Consider the following 18,614-nt stretch of genomic DNA (forward strand, 5'->3'; position numbering starts at 1 on the left):
TGGCTTCTCATAGCAGGTGGCAGCAAAGGCGTTAAATTAAAACAGGGGGCTTCTGGGTAAGGAATCTGCTGGAACCAGTAGTTGATATTTGTAAGCGTCTGTTGTGTCCTGATAACCGGAGTTGGTACTATCATCATATCCCTGATGATACACATTGGTTGAATGCTCTAGAGGTGAGTAAGAGACTCATCACCCGTAAAAGCTTTGCCTTTCCATAAAGAAGTGACATCAGAATGTGTACAAGATACACAACATTTGGGGATGCCACAAAGGCTTGTGATATCTGAGTCAGCTTTGAAGGATGTCGCTTGCAGTGGGTTTTGCAGACACTCACTGACACTTAGTTGTTGAAAGGAAGATCAAACTTGAAGGGAAGCTCTGTGCACAGGGGACTCAGAGTCTCCGGCTGAACTTAAAGCCGAGGTGGTTACATAGGGCAATTATACATCTCCCTGAGGCTTGAGTGGAGTGATTAGGGCCTGGTAATCTCAGAACAATGCAATTTTAGAGACTGTTGGTATACTTCACGTATTGTTTGAAATCATCACCACGGTCGTGAGGTGCAGAGCAAACTCCCATCACCATCCGATTGCTGTCTGTTTATATTGACAGCACATTATTGATTTGGAAAGTTGTGCAGTAAGAGGCACATTTACATCCTCTGGTTAGCAGCTCCTTTATTGACCTGAAGTAGCTGTGTTGTAATGGAACCTAGAAACAGATGGGACCATATGGCTCAATTTGTGGGGTGGCAGTAGATTGCTTAATGTCATAGCAGCAATATTTGCTGTTATAAAAAAAACTGCAATTATTCAGTGGCAGTTTACATAAAATATATGAACAATAATGATGCATGTCATACTGCCAAAATTATTTACATTTGAAATCCTCTGCCCTGAAAAATACATGCATAACAATTGCAAATGAATGTATTACAGTGCACCACAAGCAACTTTCCTAACTGGAGTCTGTTCTTTTGAGCAACAAGTTCAGCCTGGCTGATGTCACTGACTGGTTATTTAATTCGATGAAAACTGATGAAAGTGTTTACTGAAGATTTTGTTCAGAATTTTCCCCCAAAGGTCATGATAGTACTTGTGTGTTTTCTGATATGACTGTGCAAGCATATTCACTTGTCAAATGGATTTCTTTTTCCTTTTTAAAAATTTATTCTTGCATCTCCATCCCAATCATTTCCCCATCCTTTCGTAGCCACCCTCTGCCCTTGCAACACCCCCAAATAAAATAAAATTTAAGAGGAAAAAAAAAAGAGAAGGAAAAAATCAATCTCATCATGGAAGCTGCAGTGTGACACAGTGAGTCATGCAGTGAACCCTTTTGTCCATATGTCTTTACTTGCAAGTGTTCATTGCAGAAAGTCATTGGTCTGGTTTGAGGCCTCTGGTTTCTGCTACACTATCGATGCTGGGCCCTCACTGGAACTCCTCTGGGTTGTCCTGCTGTTGCCCTGTGTTGTGGAGATCCTGCAGCTTTGGTCTGCAGGACCAGCCCCTTCATGTGTTCCAGCAGATCGCAGATGGCGTGGACATTTCTATAAACTAAAAGCTGTGACCACTCTCAAAGATTAGAAGCAAGCTGGAGTTTCTCAGCTTAGAGAAAACAATGAACTGTTCTTTATTCTGCTTCACCGTATTATTTTATTTTATTATTTTTGTGTAGATGTGTGTGGGGAGGGATGGGCATGTGAGTGCAGGTGCCCAAAGAGGCCAGATGTGTCAGATCCCTTGGAGCTGGAGTTACAGGCAGTTGTGACCCAGCCATTGTGGGTGATGGGAGCCAAACTCTGGAAGCTGATTGCTGAGCATCTTTCCAGCCCTGTTGCACCATACTCGATCGTCATGGTAACTGTAAGGTTGGGGTACTGAGGACTTAGCTGCCTGCAGGAACAGCAGCTGTAGCTTTCTCCCTCTATCATGTGATTTTGAAAGTGTTCCTTGGCACTAGAGCCCAAAGCTTGACTCCCGGGCCCTCCTGCCACTAGAGCGCCCGCCCAGCCAGGACTTGCTCCATCAGGGTGTTTTCTTCTATGTCTCTTACTGTTTCTCCCTCGCCCTTGTCTCAGCTGTAGATGAATTATGTTCCCAGAGCCCATTCATTCAACAAAGGGTAAACACCCAGTGTTAGACACCTAGATGCCAAGGTGCAAAGCTGTCCAAGATCCATGTCCTAACTGAGCTTGTATCACGGTGGGAATAAACAGTAAACAATTATTTTTAAGAAGAAAAAAGAACATAACATAATCTTGAAAACTAACATAGAAGATTCATAATATTCCAATTCTAAAACTTCATGGGAATTTACAGGCATCAAAATAATGCATTGTTGGCCTAAGCACTGACAGAGATCAAAGACATGCAATTGAAAGTTCAAATTCTAAGCTCAATCTTTATTTTCAACTGTTGTTTTATAAGAATTTCAAGACCATGCAGGGAGGAAAGGAGAGTGTCCTCAGTGAATAGTGGTGGGATAACTAGGTAGCCATATACAAAAGGAAGAAGTTGGACCCTATCTCACAAATGTCTGCTTAGCTATATGTGATATATATCTATACATCCACACACACATATATATATACCACATATACACACACATCCACACAAACATATACCACATATATACACACACACACACACACACATATACCACATACACACACACACATATACCACATATACACACATATACCACATATACACACACACATATATACCACATACACACGCACACCACAAAACACCCCCCCACACCACACACAAACACACACACACCCCAATACCGCCATCATCATCATCAACAAAACCATTTTCAGCCTGCCTTGCACCCTGTCCTCCTTGGTGTGCTCATCCGGCTTGAGGATGTGCAGAACACAGTTATTGCAGCACAGACTCTCTGCTTCATTTTGTTTTGTTTTGCTTTTCAATTTCTGGAATTCTTTAGCACAGGAGAGAGTGTCAAGAAGAGGTTGTTTGTGTGGCAGGAATGTGGTGGGCGAAGGGAAGAGCAGGCAAGGATGAACTTGGCAGGCAGAAGCGTTAGGATGACAGTTGGTGCCATCTTAGCCACATTGTTACCCCGTGTCCAGAGAGATCTGCTTGGAGAAACCTGCAGTCTAGAGGTACTCATCTTCATACTGCAGGATCCCAGCTCGGGTCTGGGGAGTCAGGAAAGCTGTCCTTTGGGTGCCAATGATAGACCGTGGGTCTCCACTGGCTGAGAACAGTGAGGAAAAGCCATTGCTACTGAGCTGGCACAGAGGTCTAGACCTGGAGTTAGTCAGATTCTCCTCAGTGTGATATAACACCTGACAGAACTATAGAGAAGGAATGGTTAGTAGGCTGGTGATGGCTGGGGCTCTGGTTCATGGTGGCAGAAAGAGCTGGTGATGGCTGGGGCTCTGGTCCATGGTGGCAGAAAGAGCTGGTGATGGCTGGGGCTCTGGTCCATGGTGGCAGAAAGAGCTAGTGATGGCTGGGGCTCTGGTCCATGGTGGCAGAAAGAGAGTAGTGCATCACAACTGCTCACATTGTGGCTCTCAGGAACCAGGGAGACAGGGCCTCAGCTAGAGAGCACCTCTTTTCTTTAATTCTATCTGTGCCACAACATGGAATGGTGCCACCCACCCAGTGTGGGCATCTCTGGCTTTGCCAATCTGCTCTGGAAACACCCTCCCAGACATGCCCAGACATGCACTATACTAATATTCCAAGCACTTCTCAGTCCATTCAAGTTGAGAATCAAGATTAGTCATCTCAGACTCTCTTCATTGTTACCTGTATGTCAAATAAAAAATAAAGGTTAAGCCAAATAACATAACTCTTCTCCCCCAGTAAACCACTTAAGAAGGCCAGAAGTGGACCCCTGATGTCTGGGATTACATTCTAATGTAATGTTAATGGCTTTGGAGTTCTACTGTATAGGAGATGAAGACAGGACACCTGGTGCTCAATGGGGTTTCTGTGACTGAATCAAAGAATGAAAGAAGTGCTAGGAATTACTTGAAAAGGCTTCAGAGATTATTTTAAGGGATTTTAATAAATAATAGTATATGTATGCATATGTATATTGCCTTTTTAAAAAAATATTTATTTATTATGTATATAGTGTTCTGTCTGCATATATGTCTGCAGGCCAGAACAGGGTACCAGATCCCAATATAGATGGTGTGAGCCACCATGTGGTTGCTGGGAGCTGAACTCAGGACCTTTGGAAGAGCAGCCAGTGCTCTTAACCACTGAGCCATCTCTCCAGCCCCGTATATTGCTTTTAAAGAACATGTGTATGAGTGTTTACCTACATGCATGTATGTGTAACATATGGCTGCAGTGCCCACAGAGGCCAGAAGAGGGCATCAGATCCTATAGAACTGGAATCACAGATGGTTGTGAGCTGACATGTGGGTGCTGGGAATTAAAACTGTGTCCTCTGCAAGAACAGCAAGTGCTCTGAACTGCTGAGCCATCTCAGTAACATATTTGATGGTACCATACCAGGCAAAACAGCCACTCATTCTTTGAGGTACTTATATTTTCTCAGAAGACCAAAGTGGGGGGAAAAATGAAGAAAGTAAAATTTTAACATGTTTACATAACTTCTGTTTTGAGAAAAAAGAGATCCTGAATTTTTAAAAAAAGTTTATTTTATTTTATTATTTTATTTTTTAAAATCTCTGTTCTTTGTATCCTTTTCTCTATTTTTTTGTGGGACCACTATCCATGTTTGAGCTGAACCACAGTGAGAAGGGGAGTCGGGAGGTGGGGAGAAAACACATAAACGGACTTGTTTGCCTTAGAGGGGAGCTCAGCCGTTCCTAAACACTCACCAAGGTTGCAAAACAGAATCCAAGCTGTCTAGACAGACCCGCAGTGAGGAGAAAGTTGAGTTGCCTGTAAAACCAGCCTTAATATCTACTAAAAGAGAGTGATAAATATCCGTTTTCACATCTGAGATAAGATAATCTACATGGGTATCATCTGATATTTAGACTAATAGAGCTTGTCCTGTTCCTGAGGGCTATGCTAGCAACATGCTTTACAAGGGGCTCATTGACTTCAGCAGTAAAACAACACTGCCTGCTCACGCAAAAGCTGGAACAGTTGTACAGTTCTCAGAGTCGAAGGCTGGTGGTGTTTTGATGGGCAAAGAGTTTATAATCTAGAGTGTCCTCCACACTGATTTGTTCTACAGCCTGCTGACAACGGTCCTTCAGGGCCCAAGAACAATATCCAGGCGATAAGGTAGACACTGTGTATTTTTAAGGTTAGAATTATACTTTGGAAGTAAAATGAGATCTCTTAATTCTGCTAACGTGCCTGCATTGGTACCAAACAAAGAATTTAATACACCTTTGGTAGTTAATTGTATGAAGTCTATTGCTAACTCAGATGGCAGTCTGGAAAGGCCTTGGTAAACATTTGTTGAATAGAAGGCTATTTATCTCTCAAAAAGCTGAATGTGAAGCAGGTTTTGGGAGATGGAATCATACTTTTACACTCCTTATGACTCACTTGGTAAGATAATCTTTCCTGAGTTTATATTTGTGGTAAGCCCAGATTTTCATGGGTTAGATTTACTTGGAGTCAAGACACCTTCTGTTGCATAAGATCTAGTTTATTCTTTTTGGGGTTGCTAAGGTCCAGAATTTTTTCTAGGGCAATAGTTATTCACAAGTTTATAAACAATGCAGTAAAAATAGATTTCTAAGGACCTCAAATTTGCAATTCATCGATCATTCATGTAGAAATACTTGGCCTGACTGCTTACTGCCCTTGAGAATGTGGGATGTTTTCTAAACACGCTAAGAGTTATGGATATGCCAGGGGAGACAAAGACCTGCATTGTCAAGAATGTGAACCTATAAATCCATGTGCATGTGAAAGTTCCATCAACATACTCTATTATAAACCAAGAAGCACTTTTGAGTCGGGTCTGAGTTAGAGGACCTGTCTGGATTCTGCTATGAATTAAAGGCATTATATTATTCTTCTGTTGAGTTTGGGCTATTTCACTAATAATTTAGTGTGTGTGTGTGTGTGTGTGTGTGTGTGTGTGTGTGTGTGTGTGTGTGTGTGTGTTTGTGGAAGCTACAGGTGGACATCAGATATCTTCCTTGATTGTTTTTTTTGAGATAGGGTTTTTCACTGGGCAGTGGTGATGAACGCCTATAATCCCAGTACTTGGAAGGCAGAGGCAGGCTGATTTCTGTGAGTTTGAAGCTAGCCTGGTCTACAAAGCAAGTTCCAGGACAGCTAGAACTGTTACACAGAGAAACTTTGTCTAGAAAAACAAAAACAAAACAAAAAGAGACAGGATTTCTCAGTGAACCTGGACATCACAGACTGGCTAGACTGGGCAGTGGGCCCCAAGTATCCTCCTGTTTCTGCTCCCCTAGCATTGGGATCACAGGGTCAATCCACCCTTCTAGCTTTTATATAGGTAGTGGGGATTGGTCTGAGGTAGGCTCTCATGCTTGCTAGGCAAGCACTTTCTGACTGAACTCTGTCTCCACTCCCCACTCCTCTTGACCCATGCTGGGGATCAAATCTAGGGCCATCCCCAAGCTCAGCCAGTGTCCTCCTACCTGTTCTGCCGAGCTGTGCCCTCCCTCTCCTCTGTAGTCTTAACAAGAGTTGGATTAAGATCCGTGGGCACCCCAGAGCGTCTAATCAGATGCCACCACTTCAGGAAGTGCATGGAGGGACAGGACAGGAATCAACATTGATTAATAAAAAGCCTGTTCAGGAAGAGGTTCAGGGATGGATTTTCTTCGGAAGCTCAATTGGCACTTTGAGAGCCAAGGGCAAAGCACTCCCCACCTTTCCCCAGTTTCTTTCGGGCCTTTTTCCAAGCTGGGAGATACATTCCAGCCAATAGAAAATGCAGGCTGTAAAGTCTTCCATCTGTAAAGTCTTCACCCTTCTTCCCCAGCCTTCCTTCCCCTGCCCAAGGCTAAGGATGCAGTTGGGTTTCTGTATGTCCTCAGCCCCGCTCTCCAGCTGTTCTATTAACATGATGCCCTATGACTTCTTCAGGGGGCTTAATGTATAAATGCTGAGTGGTGGGCTCATCACAAAAAAATATTCAAGTGTTGTGTTTTTCTTTCCCCATTGAGAGCCTTGCCTGCTTTAGGAGGAAAGGTGGCTGGTTTATATTTTGATAGTCAACTGCAGGGATGTGAGACTCCTAAGTGCTGAGTACCAGCCTGAATGTAGTGCTTCTGTATAGTCCCAGACCCCTAGCCTCCCCAAGCCCCAACTCCCCAGCCCCCCAAGCCCCAACTCCCCAGTCTCCCCAGACCCCAGCCTCCCCAGCCTTCTGAGCCCCCAGTTCCCGCAAACTCCCCAGCCACCCCCAAGCCCCTAACCTCTCCAGCCTCCCCCTACGTCATTCCATAAAGAGGAGGAGCCACTCCTGCAGGGCCCGGATGTGAGACCAGGCATTCTAAACTAAGAGAACTTGTTTTTCTCAGACAGTAAAGATTTTTGGCTGGGGGTAGGGGAGTATATACCTCACAGTGTTTTTTTGTGTCCTCATCTATATGGATGAGGGGCCCATGCAGGAGTCTCCCTTCAGAATATGCTCTGCTCTTCTGACTATTCCCATTTTCCCTGACCTTTTCCATTTCTCTCAAATTTCTCACCCGTCCCCTCCCAGTTTCACTCACCTCATTGAGACCTTAGAGTCTTCCAGTGACCAGCTGGGTAAGTCTGCTGTCTTAGCCAGGGTCACTGCTGCTGGGATGAAGCACCATGACCGAAGCAGCTTGGGGAGGGAAGGGTTTATTTCACTCACAGTTCCATATAAACAGTTCATCACCAAAAGCAGTGAGGGCAGGAGCTCACACAGGGCAGGAACCTGGAGGCAGGAGCTGATACCACTTACTGACTTGCTCCTCATGGCTTGCTCAGCCTGCTTTCTTAGAGAACCCAGGACCACCTGCCCAGGGAAGGCACCACCCACAATGAGCTGGGCCCTCTCCCATCAATCACTCATTAAGAAAATACCTTGCAGCTGGATCTTTCGGAGGCATTTTCTCAATTGAGGCTCCCTGCTCTGATGACTCTGGTTTGTCTCAAGTCTACATAAAACTCCCCTCTGCTCCCTCTCCTCCTCTCTGCAGTTTGCAAAATGAATCACTCCATTTGTTTTTCGAGAACACGGTCTCATATAGCTAAGGCTGGCCTCAAACTTGCTATGGACCCAAGAATGACCTTGAATGCCCGAGTCTCCTGCCTCCATCTACTGGAGGCGGATAGTACATAAAACCACAGCTAGTTTTATGAAGCACTCCTCTCTGCTGTTATTCCTGCCTGTCCGGATGGTGTCCTATTAAAGTCCCTTTCTTGAAGAAAAACAAGGCACTGTGCACGGATCCTGCTGGCTGCTGCCGCCCTGCTGAGCCCTCCAAGCCTTCCTCTGCAGCTCTGCTGGTCACTCTCTGCTTCTGTCACATCCTGTCCGTCTTCACACCAGCATCCAGTGGGACCACTCAAACTGAAGCCCGGTCATTTATCTTCTTTGCTTTTTAGGCCCATTCAACAGTTCTTCATGCTTAGAGTAAGCCGATTTTCTACAAGTTGCCTTCACGTTCCAGCCTGGGATGTCTCCAGCCACTCCCTTGCCCACTCTTCAGGCTTTCCTTCATCTACGAAGTGGCCCAAGTCCCCACACCCCTGTGCCACATCCTTGGCCCTCCAGCCTCCAGGGCTTATCCCTTTGGCTTGGTTGCGGTCAGTGTGTATCAGCGGGGCCACACAGATTCCTGGCTCCTTTCTCAACACCACTGGGCTTTCCTGCACAGTCCTCCATGGTCGGACAACATCATCCAATAGTCAAGCAAATGTCTAAGCTCCAGAAGGCCAAGGGCTGTGTCTTCTGGGCATTCAGTAGACTTTCAGAGTATAAAGGGTATGTTGGGACAAATGAGGGACTGAGTGGGGGTTGACAAACAGCATCTCTGGCTTGTTACTGCTTCATTTGTTTATTCGTTCATTCACACTGTTTGTTTATTTATTTATTTATTTATTTATTTATTTATTTATTTATTTATTTCTCTTCTCTCATGCATTACATCCTGTCCACAGTTTCCCCTCCCTCCACTCCCCCCAGTCCCCTCTTGTGCCCCATGTGCCCTTTAGAATCACAGCTTATGGTGACTGAGGGAGTCATCGAGCCTTTGGAGGGCTTCTGCTTTTCCTTCCTTCAGCCAGATCCTTTCTCCTTCATCTTCTGTTTCAGTCTAGCTCTGGCTCAGACCTGGGTGCCCGTCTCCTGCCCTCTGTCTCAGCTTCCCATTGGATATGCCCTTTGTTCTTTCCACCCCATCACCTTAGGGAGCGCAAATCTGTTGCCTAGCAAAAGCCTGGGTCCCACAACAGTGCTCCGCACGTGCTGTCTTATGCCTTTCTCACACCTGCTTTGTTCTTGTCCTGTCCACTCACATGCACCACCACGGCCAGCCTAAAAGTACTTCTTTTTGCTGTATTAACTTGTGCTGTGTAAGAGATGCTGTGGAAACAGTTCTTTCAGCAAATGTGTTTAAGCTCTAAATGTGGCGAGTAAACTGTTTCTGAGAGCGGTTCTTAGCACATCCTCAGCCCGGGCCATGAGTAGAGAATCAAAACTGGTGTGTTTAAACTTCCTTTGAAATGAAACTGATGCCCTGGAGTGACAGTCTGTGTGGACTGTGTCCTTGAGGAAGAGTTTCTCAAGGGTTCCACTTACATTGGAATGTACTTTGGAATGATCTGGAGCAGCAGTCTGGCAGATCTGTCTCAGGATTTTGAGATCTTATCTCTTCAGAGTTAAAAGACAGACTCTTCCAAGGTGGCCAGATTAGGGGAAATAAAAGTCAGTAATTGGCCAGGTGTGGTGGCACATGCCTTTAATCCCAGCACTTAGGAAGCAGAGGCAGGCGGATCTCTGTGAGTTCGATGCCAGCCTGGTCTACGTAGCAAGTTCCAGGACAGCCAGAACCACATAGTGAGATCAGGGACTGAGGCCTTTGAGGAGCTGCCTTGGCTCCGGTCCAGCAGTGACATCTCCTCTTTTCCATCCTCATCGGTGTCGGAGTGCTTACTCTAGAAGGATTTCAGCAACAAATCTAAAAGGTGCTTCATTTGTTTGCTGTGTTCTTTGCACTTTGTAAAGATGGTGTAACTACAAGAATACTACTTACCCTTCTACTTACTGTTATAATTTGTATAAATGACCTTTGCAGTTTCTTCATGACCCCAGGGTATGCTCTGTTCAGTTGTATGGCAGGGCATTGGTGCCATCAGAAGGTCATGTGCGTTGGAGGCCGTGGTCAGTGGACATTTAGATTCTCCATTATTGGAAAGCTATAGGGAGTCAGGCTGGCACTGTTGAACTCACGGGGGCACCTGTGTGATGCACTGTGGATGCTCCTGATAAGCAAGGGTCCCTTTGTTCCTCCTGTGTCTGAAATGCCTTAGGAAAGGGGATAGAGTCACTTAACAGACTCCTCCTGGGCAAATACAAATTATTGATAGATAAGAACATCTGTGTTCAAGAAATTCTAAGCTTGATTAATTTTTAACACATTTCTTAGTAACAAGACATCAGGCATATAGACAAGCAGAGAGGATAATGTTTGAACATCTGTGTACCATCCAGTCAGTCTGACAATTTCAGCTTCAGACAATTTCCATTTTTCCTCTTTTTTTCTCAGAAGGTCACAGTCGTGAATCTGGTATTTATCACTGTGAGATTCTAAATTTAACACTTCAGGCTCTCCCTTCACACAAGAGTCTCTGCTTATTGGGATAGAAGCTGCCTTACAGCCTTAAAATCTTCCTTGGGGGCCCTGTGCCACTTCTGGGATTTTAGAAATGTACAGCGAGGCCAGACTTGAAGAGTCAAGGCATTTCGGCCCTGTAGTTCATCAATGAAGGATGACAGTCCCCAAGTGTCATTCAAGGTACACTTCAGACAGTCTGGGGAAACATATGGTTTAGAAGTAATACTTTACAAGCTCTTTGATTGTAAAGCATAATAAAAAATACAAAGTTTATATTGTCAATGTGTCCAGCTCCCAGACACATAACCTAAGAATAAAAGGTTTTGATCATCACTCACACTATGGAGCTTAATTTATCTATGTTAGCTGCCTTACAATAGTCTGTTTTCTTTTCTTTTTTGGTTTCCTGCAAGTTACTTTGCTCCAACAAATTGATTGCATTAGGTAGGAACCCACAATTTAAAAACAAAAAGGCAAACAAACCCCATTGAAGAGAACTGCTGTTTGTTCCTTGAAGCAGAGAGTTTTTTTCTCTCTCTCTTTTTTAAGTGTATTTAGTTGAATTCTGCTGAACATATTTATGAAAGGCTTTTCTTTACCACTGAACTTAGAGATTTATGCCATAACTTACTAATAACAAATCCCACATAAACTAACAGCTCTTGGGCTCATGTTCTTCTTCGTCATGCTCCATCTCCTCCTGAAAACCCCTGACCACGCCGACCCTTGCTGCAAGGCAGCCTGTCTAGACCAAGTAAACATAACTCCTGCATGATGACTTAACTATACTTTATAAATTCACAATTGTTAAGCCACAAAATCAACCTTTCAAAGAAAACGGAGTCTAAGTCAAACTACCGAGTGAAAAAGAACAGCTTTGGAGACTCCCACTGGCCTCTTCAGCACAGTTTGCCCGGGACCATCCTAAATAAGGTCCTCATGAGGAATGGAGCATGTAAGCACTGCGTTCCATGCATTGGGTGTCATCAGCTTTGCCTAACCAGGCTGCCTTTGTGCTTTTTGGAGGTACTAATCCTGGCCACGGGAGCAGGGGGATCAAAGAGCACCTTTGTTCCAAAGAAATTTAAGGTTTAGAGTGCCACTCAGTAGTGGCATACTGGTCTAGCATGCACCGGCCTTGCACTTGCAAAATAAAAACATTTATATAAGGAGACCTAGAAAGCTGTACCTTCCCCCAGGGATGCCAAGGAGAAAATGGCACTTAAAGTGAGTGCTGTTGGCACTTAAACAAGCAACTGTAGGAGATTTTTGAGCTATGCTGATTGTAAGAGACTCAGATGAGTCAGTTTGTTCCACAGAGATGTGACCAGTAGCTTCACTACACACGGATGAGGAAGCAGCTTTCTAAAATATGGGGGAAGGTTTTGCTTAGTCCCCCACTGTTTCTAAGAGCAAATGCAGCTGCAGCTCAGGAATTTTTTTTTTCTTTTTTTTCTTTTCTTTTTCTTTCTTTTTTTTTTTTGTTTGTTTTTTTTGGTTTTTTAGAGACAGGGTTTCTCTATGTAGCTTTGGAGCCTGTCCTGGAACTCACTCTGTAGCCCAGGCTGGCCTTGAACTCACAGAGATCCGCCTGCCTCTACCTCCCGAGTGCTGGGATTAAAGGCGTGCGCCACCATCGCCTGGGTAGGAAATTTGAATATGTCTTTTTAGGATCACAGAATGAACGTATCCTTTGGGTGAGAGCATCAGGGAGATGTAGTTGATTTGGGGACAGAATAACAAATGTGACACTGGTGTCATTTGATGTTCACAGTTACCTGTATGACAGACACTGTGACTGATAGAAAAGCTGCTCTCAAACTTTTTGGTCCATGGTGCCTTTCCACTTAAAAATCATGGAGAAACTTAGCGTTTTTGTGTGGGTTACATCTGTCAATTTTCTCCCATTTTGGAAAGTAAACACAATTTTGACAAAGTTATTGATTTGCAGGCCAGCAACGTGGTGCAGTGGGAAAAGTCGCTTACCACAAAGTCTGAAGACCTGAGTTCAACCCAGGTCCCACATGGTGGAAGAAGAGATGTGACTCAAAAATTGTTCTCTGACCTCTGTAGGTCACACACACACACACACACACACACACACACACACACACACACACCCCTAACAAACAAGTAAATGTAATTTTAAAGTTATTGATTTATTAATATAAGCACATCTGTTATGGAGACAATCTTTTTTTCATTTTCTACTTGTGTGTGTGTGGGTGTTTTGCCTTGTGTGTATGCCTGTGTACCACATGTGTGTAGTGCCCAAGGAGGCCAGAAGAGGGCAGCAGATCACAGTTAAAAGATTGTGAGCTCACGTCTTCAGCAAGTACTCTTAACTGCTGAGCCATCTCTCTAGCCTCAAAGCAAACATTTTAAAATGAAAGACTATGTTTAAAAGATTGGCAAAAAAGGGCATTGTATATCTATACAAATCTCTTGAATGCTGGTTTAAAGGATGGTATCCATGTTCTCATTTTCACCTCCCCATACAACCTGTTACAATCTGATGTTTTGGCTGATGTGTGCGAAGAGAATGTAGTTCACAGAGATGTGGATTTGGAAGAGAGAGGACCTCACAGCCTGGAAGGGGTCTCAGGGAGCTGCAGTGGTTCCTGGGAACACACTCTGAGTACAGCTGTTCTCGAACGCTGTTCAGTGAAGTCTGACCAGGGATTGTTGGAGATCTCAGTGTCTTCCTTTTTGATTACATTGGTTTGCACACATTTCCTGCACAGAGGGTGGATTATTTGTGCAACTGGGAAATAAAGAAAGGTCACATATGCAGAGGGAGGGGCTGGGAACCCTGGAAACCCAGGCAGAGCCTACATTTGGTAGCTGAAGGAGCCACTCCATTTCTTACACAGGAGAGTGACTTGATGGGAATTGTGTTTGGGAGGAAAAGAAATTAGTGTGGGAGAGAGTGGGAGGGAGAGAAGTCATATTGGGGTTGCAGCCACTGGGGCTGGGGCAGGCTGTGCTCCGTGCTGGGGAAAATGGAAAGGAAGCAAGAAACTGCAGTAGAGATTTGGAAGGCTGTGGCCAAGATCTGGCTGGGAGGGGAAGAGGGGGGTCAACAAGAACTTGGAGGAATTTTCAAATTAAAATGTTGGGAGGGTGACTTGTCCCTTCTGCCCTTCCTCACAAAGGCTTGTCCTGTCTTTCAGAGTCGGACTGCTCACCCACCCAAGGGCTTTGGAAGAAGTCAGCCGGTCTCCCAACTTAAACCAGTCCCCACTGCTTCCAGAAGAAAAGGCAAGCTCGTTCCTATGACACCCGTGGACAAGTGCTTGGTGCTGACCTGCCCAGGGTTCTGCGAGCCTTGAAAGGCCTCATCCTCTTTCCGTGTGCAGGAGCCGGAGGTCTGCCTCCTATGCACCCCAGCACTCCCATCAGCTCCCTCTTCTCCTTCACCAGCCCTGCAGTGAAGCGGCTGCTGGGCTGGAAGCAGGGAGATGAAGAGGAGAAGTGGGCAGAGAAGGCCGTGGACTCTTTGGTGAAGAAGCTAAAGAAGAAGAAAGGAGCCATGGACGAACTGGAGAGGGCGCTGAGCTGCCCAGGCCAGCCTAGCAAGTGCGTCACCATCCCCAGGTCCCTGGACGGACGCCTACAGGTGTCCCACCGCAAGGGGCTGCCCCATGTCATCTACTGCCGTGTGTGGCGCTGGCCAGACCTGCAGTCCCATCATGAGCTGAAGCCCCTGGAGTGCTGTGAGTTCCCCTTCGGCTCCAAGCAGAAGGAGGTCTGCATCAACCCATACCATTATCGCCGAGTGGAGACACCAGGTGGGTGCTTTCGTGAGTCCCAGCATGCATCGGAGGTCAAATCATCACAGACAGGTTCTCTGGGTAGTGGAGCATCCACACAAAATGAAATGACCTCTGTATCTGGTGGGCAGTGGCGCGGGGCGGGGGGGGGGGGGGGGACTGAAGAAATCCTGGCTCCAAAATCCTGCAATTGGAAAATTATGATAGTCTTATACTAAAAGGCTTGTAAGCTTGGTCGGATTTTGGAAAATGGAGTTTTATTTGGGTGGACTTAGGAGATCCAAGCCCTTCCTAGTTCTTTCTTTCTTTCTTTCTTTCTTTCTTTCTTTCTTTCTTTCTTTCTTTCTTTCTTTCTTTCTTTCTTTCTTTCTCTCTCTCTCTCTCTCTCTCTCTCTCTCTCTCTCTCTCTCTTTCTTTCTTTCCTTCCTTCTTCCTTCCTTCCTTTCTTTCTTTCTCTTCTTCTCCTCCTCCTTCTCTTCCTCCTCCTCCTCTCCCTCCTCCCCCTCCTCCTCCTCCTCCTCTTCCTCCTCCTCCTCCTCCTCCTCCTCCTCCTCCTCCTCCTCCTCCTCCTCGTTTTAGTTTTTCAAGACAGGGTTTCTCTGTGTAGCCCTGGCTGTCCTGGAACTTGCTCTGTAGACCAGGCTGGCCATGAACTCAAACTCACAGAGATTGGCCTCTGCCTCCCACATGCTTGGATTAAAGGTGTGTGCCATCATGCCCAGCTATCCTTCTTAGTTCTTAAGACATTGAATGCCTTAATGATGGTTAATTGTTTAAAAAAATAGATATATTAAACATCCTCCCTTCCCCCACCCCAGGCAGACTGAAAGCAGTGACTATTAGAGTGACCTGAAGAGTGGGTGTGGGCTCCATTTTGCTAATCTGGTACATGGAAGGCATCCCATCTGGGTCTGAGACAGCCAGGGGGAATGGCTGAAGGAGCCTGGGACTGAAATAAGGGGTTGAGGAAGGTGGGCCATTGTTCTTAAATATGGTTTTGTTGGGATGTCATCCACAGCTTCATACATGCTAGGTAGTGCTCTTTCACTCACCACCACCTCAGGGCCCCCTTCCTCCTCTGTGTGAACCCAGGGCTTTGCATATCACACGGGAGCACTCGGCCGCTGGCCTGCCCTCCACTCCCAGCCTAAAAAATGCTGGAGATTTCATGTTTTAAATACAGAACATTACTTTTCCCAAACTCTTCACACACCAGCTTGAATACATGTGCATGTGTGTGTATGTGCGTGTGTGTGTGTGTGTGTGTGTGTGTGTGTGTGTGTGTGTGTGTCCCTCCATATATCTCCCTACTTTGGAAGAAGTCACTCTTTCTCCTCACTGGCTGTAGCAGTTTTACTAATGTTCTCTTTGGGATGAGTGTTCCTGTGGCCCTCCAGGGTGAAATAGTTTTTAATGGGCACCTTCTCTCTTTGGTTGGCTATCTGCCCAATTCCAGGAACATGGAAGGGTCACCCCATCCCACTGTGCTGTCTGGATAGAAGCCCAAGTATTCTCTTGGGGTGTTGTATTCACACCCAGCCCACATCAGAGGTCGCTTGGCAGACCACCCATTAAGTTCCCCAAACTTGTCATCTTGCCGTCAAGAACATCACCGCTCTGTGTGTGGGGCTTGCTCACAAGAATTGGGGGCCTGTCTGGGAAGGTGATTGGAAGGTTCTGTACTCTTAGCTCTGAATGCTACCTTGCCTTCTTCCTTCCGCAGTGGACTCTTTTTGCATATTGGGAATCTGGAAGGTCACATGGCTTGAATTCCAGCACTCGAGGACAGCTGAGGCCACATAACGTGATTCTGAACAAAACAAAACCCCATTAATAATATCTGAGATTATTTTAAAAGTAGCTTGAAAATCTGGATTATGCTAGACCTCCAAAACACATATCTAAATGGAAAAATGTTCATTAAGAAATTCTTTTTGGTCGCATGGTGGTGGCGCACGCCTTTAATCTGAGCACTTGGAAGGCAGAGGCAGGGTGATCTCTGTGAGTTCGAGGCCAGCCTGGTCTACAGAGAGAGTTCCAAGACAACCAGGGCTACACAGAGAAACTTTGTCTCCAAACCACCCCCTCCCCCCCAAAAAAAGAAATTCTTTCTGGGACTGGAGATATGCTCAGCTGTTAAGAGCACATATTGCTCTTGCAGAGAACCCCTTGGTACCCAGCACCAATGTTGAGTGTAACTCCAGATCTAGGGGACGGTTTTCCTTTTAGATACTCAAAAGACCAATTTTTAAGATTTTTTTTTTGAGTTCCCATTTTTCATTTCTAAAGGTTTCTCTTAAAATGACAATCTAAATATTTTATGTATGTAGATAGTTTTTATGTCCTTAGTTTTAGGTTTAAATTTCTTTTTTTTTTTTTAAGATTTATTTATTTATTATGTATACAGCATGTGTGCCTGCAGGCCAGAAGAGGGCACCAGATCTCGTTTACAGATGGTTATGAGCCACCATGTGGTTGCTGGGAATTGAACTCAGGACCTCTGGAAGAGCAGTCAGTGCTCTTAACCTCTGAGCCATCTCTCCAGCCCCTAGGTTTAAATTTCTAAAAGGATGGGCCGAGATTATATTAATTTGAAATAGTCTACTTGGAGGAGGTGGGAATGGGGGGTGGGTTGGGGGGAAGGCTGGGGGTGGGAGGAGGGAGGACGGGGGGTCTGTGGTTGATGTGTAAAAATAAATAGAAAATCTCTTAATAAAAACATTAATTTTAGATAATATTTAAGTTACGGGTTTTTTTCATTTCCACTCCTAACACCTTTTTAATAGAATGAAGTGTGATTTTCCTTATAGGAATTGAGCTGGAATTGGCCTGGACGCCTCTTCCTGGGGGCTGGTTCTCAGTATCTGAAGGTGCTATTAAGCTTCTAAGGGAGAAGAGTGGTTCTACACAGCAGCAAAGCTGTGAACCATGACAATGAGCAGCTGCCATGTTAGCTCCAAGGGTACGATGGTGGTACTTGTATCTAAGCTATTTGGACAGCCCACTAGAACTTCAAGTTGTTGCTATGGTCCGAACTCCGCCCTCAGCATATTCAGGATCCTGTCTGGTTCTCACATGTTACCGGGAAAACTGAGGTTCCTTCTTTGGGGTTCCTAATCTAATTAATAAAATAATTTAGGAAGGGACTTGGAAGAAATCTCAAGGCCAGTTGTCTTAGACCAAGTTTGAGTGACAAGCAGCAGAGTCGGTAGTCCGTCAGTTTTGGCAGCTGCCCAGAGGGGGAGGTAGAAAAGCAAGCGAGAGAAGCCATGCCCTTGGAGTCCAGAAAGGAAACAGAAAAGCTACACCTTTCTGAGGAATTCAGAAGGGCAGGCAACTCCATAAGCGACTGCCACTCGTGTTCATTTTAAAGAGTGGAACCCAGGCTGGCACAGGGCTGTAACCCCACCTACTTGGAGGCCAAGGCAAGAGGATGCAGCTTCAGTGCCCGCCTAGGATACACACTAGGTTGAAGGCCAGACGGTAAATTAGTGAGACCCCATCTTAAAGTCGAAAGAGGGCTCGGTGGTAGAGTACTTGCTTAGCCTGTGTGCTGCCTGTGGACTCCATCTCTAGTACTGGGGAGATGGAGGGAGGCCAGAAGGGACCCACTAACCCAAGCAGATTTAACTGATAGATTTCTTACGTGCTGCCTCTGATCTTTTACTTTGTTCTTTGCTTATCACTTGTATTTTACTTGATAGCTTTTGGTCATTTGCTTTGAGATCATTGTGGTAAAGACATAGAATATTTCATCAGCAGCACAGAGCCTCAAATTGAGGCTGGTCATCTAAATAATTCAGTGTGGTCTCTAATGGAAAATATTCTGGGCTTCACCTGGGGTTTGGTTGCAAGCATTTGGAACTAACTTTGTCTCTTTTAAAGAGGACTTTATTGGCAGAGTTGAAGAAGGCTACAAGCAGATGGGTTCCATAAAGCCAACATGAGGCCATTACCAAGGGGGGCATGCCTGGAAGCCTCCTGAACTTGGTCCCCAATTGTGATGGTCTGCTTCAGACGCATGTGGCAAGAAGGAGAGCTGGTGACTGAGCGCAGCTCACATG

At 45.3% G+C, this 18,614-nt stretch overlaps 1 protein-coding gene across 2 annotated transcripts in view; it reads left to right on the top strand.

Moving 5' to 3' along the window:
- Smad9 (SMAD family member 9) overlaps positions 1-18,614 on the top strand; it is a 46,855-nt gene that overhangs the window by 13,161 nt on the left and 15,080 nt on the right. For both annotated transcript variants that reach the window (XM_052730686.1, XM_052730687.1), the window contains exon 2: positions 13,951-14,568. In XM_052730686.1, coding sequence (XP_052586646.1) covers positions 14,157-14,568 — 412 coding nt within the window. In that variant the 5' untranslated portion in view covers positions 13,951-14,156. The remainder of the gene's footprint in view (positions 1-13,950; positions 14,569-18,614) is intronic.

This window comes from Peromyscus californicus, unplaced genomic scaffold (genome assembly GCF_007827085.1).
Source record: "Peromyscus californicus insignis strain IS unplaced genomic scaffold, ASM782708v3 Scaffold_9__1_contigs__length_137607984, whole genome shotgun sequence".
In the NCBI taxonomy this organism is placed as follows: domain Eukaryota; kingdom Metazoa; phylum Chordata; class Mammalia; order Rodentia; family Cricetidae; genus Peromyscus; species Peromyscus californicus.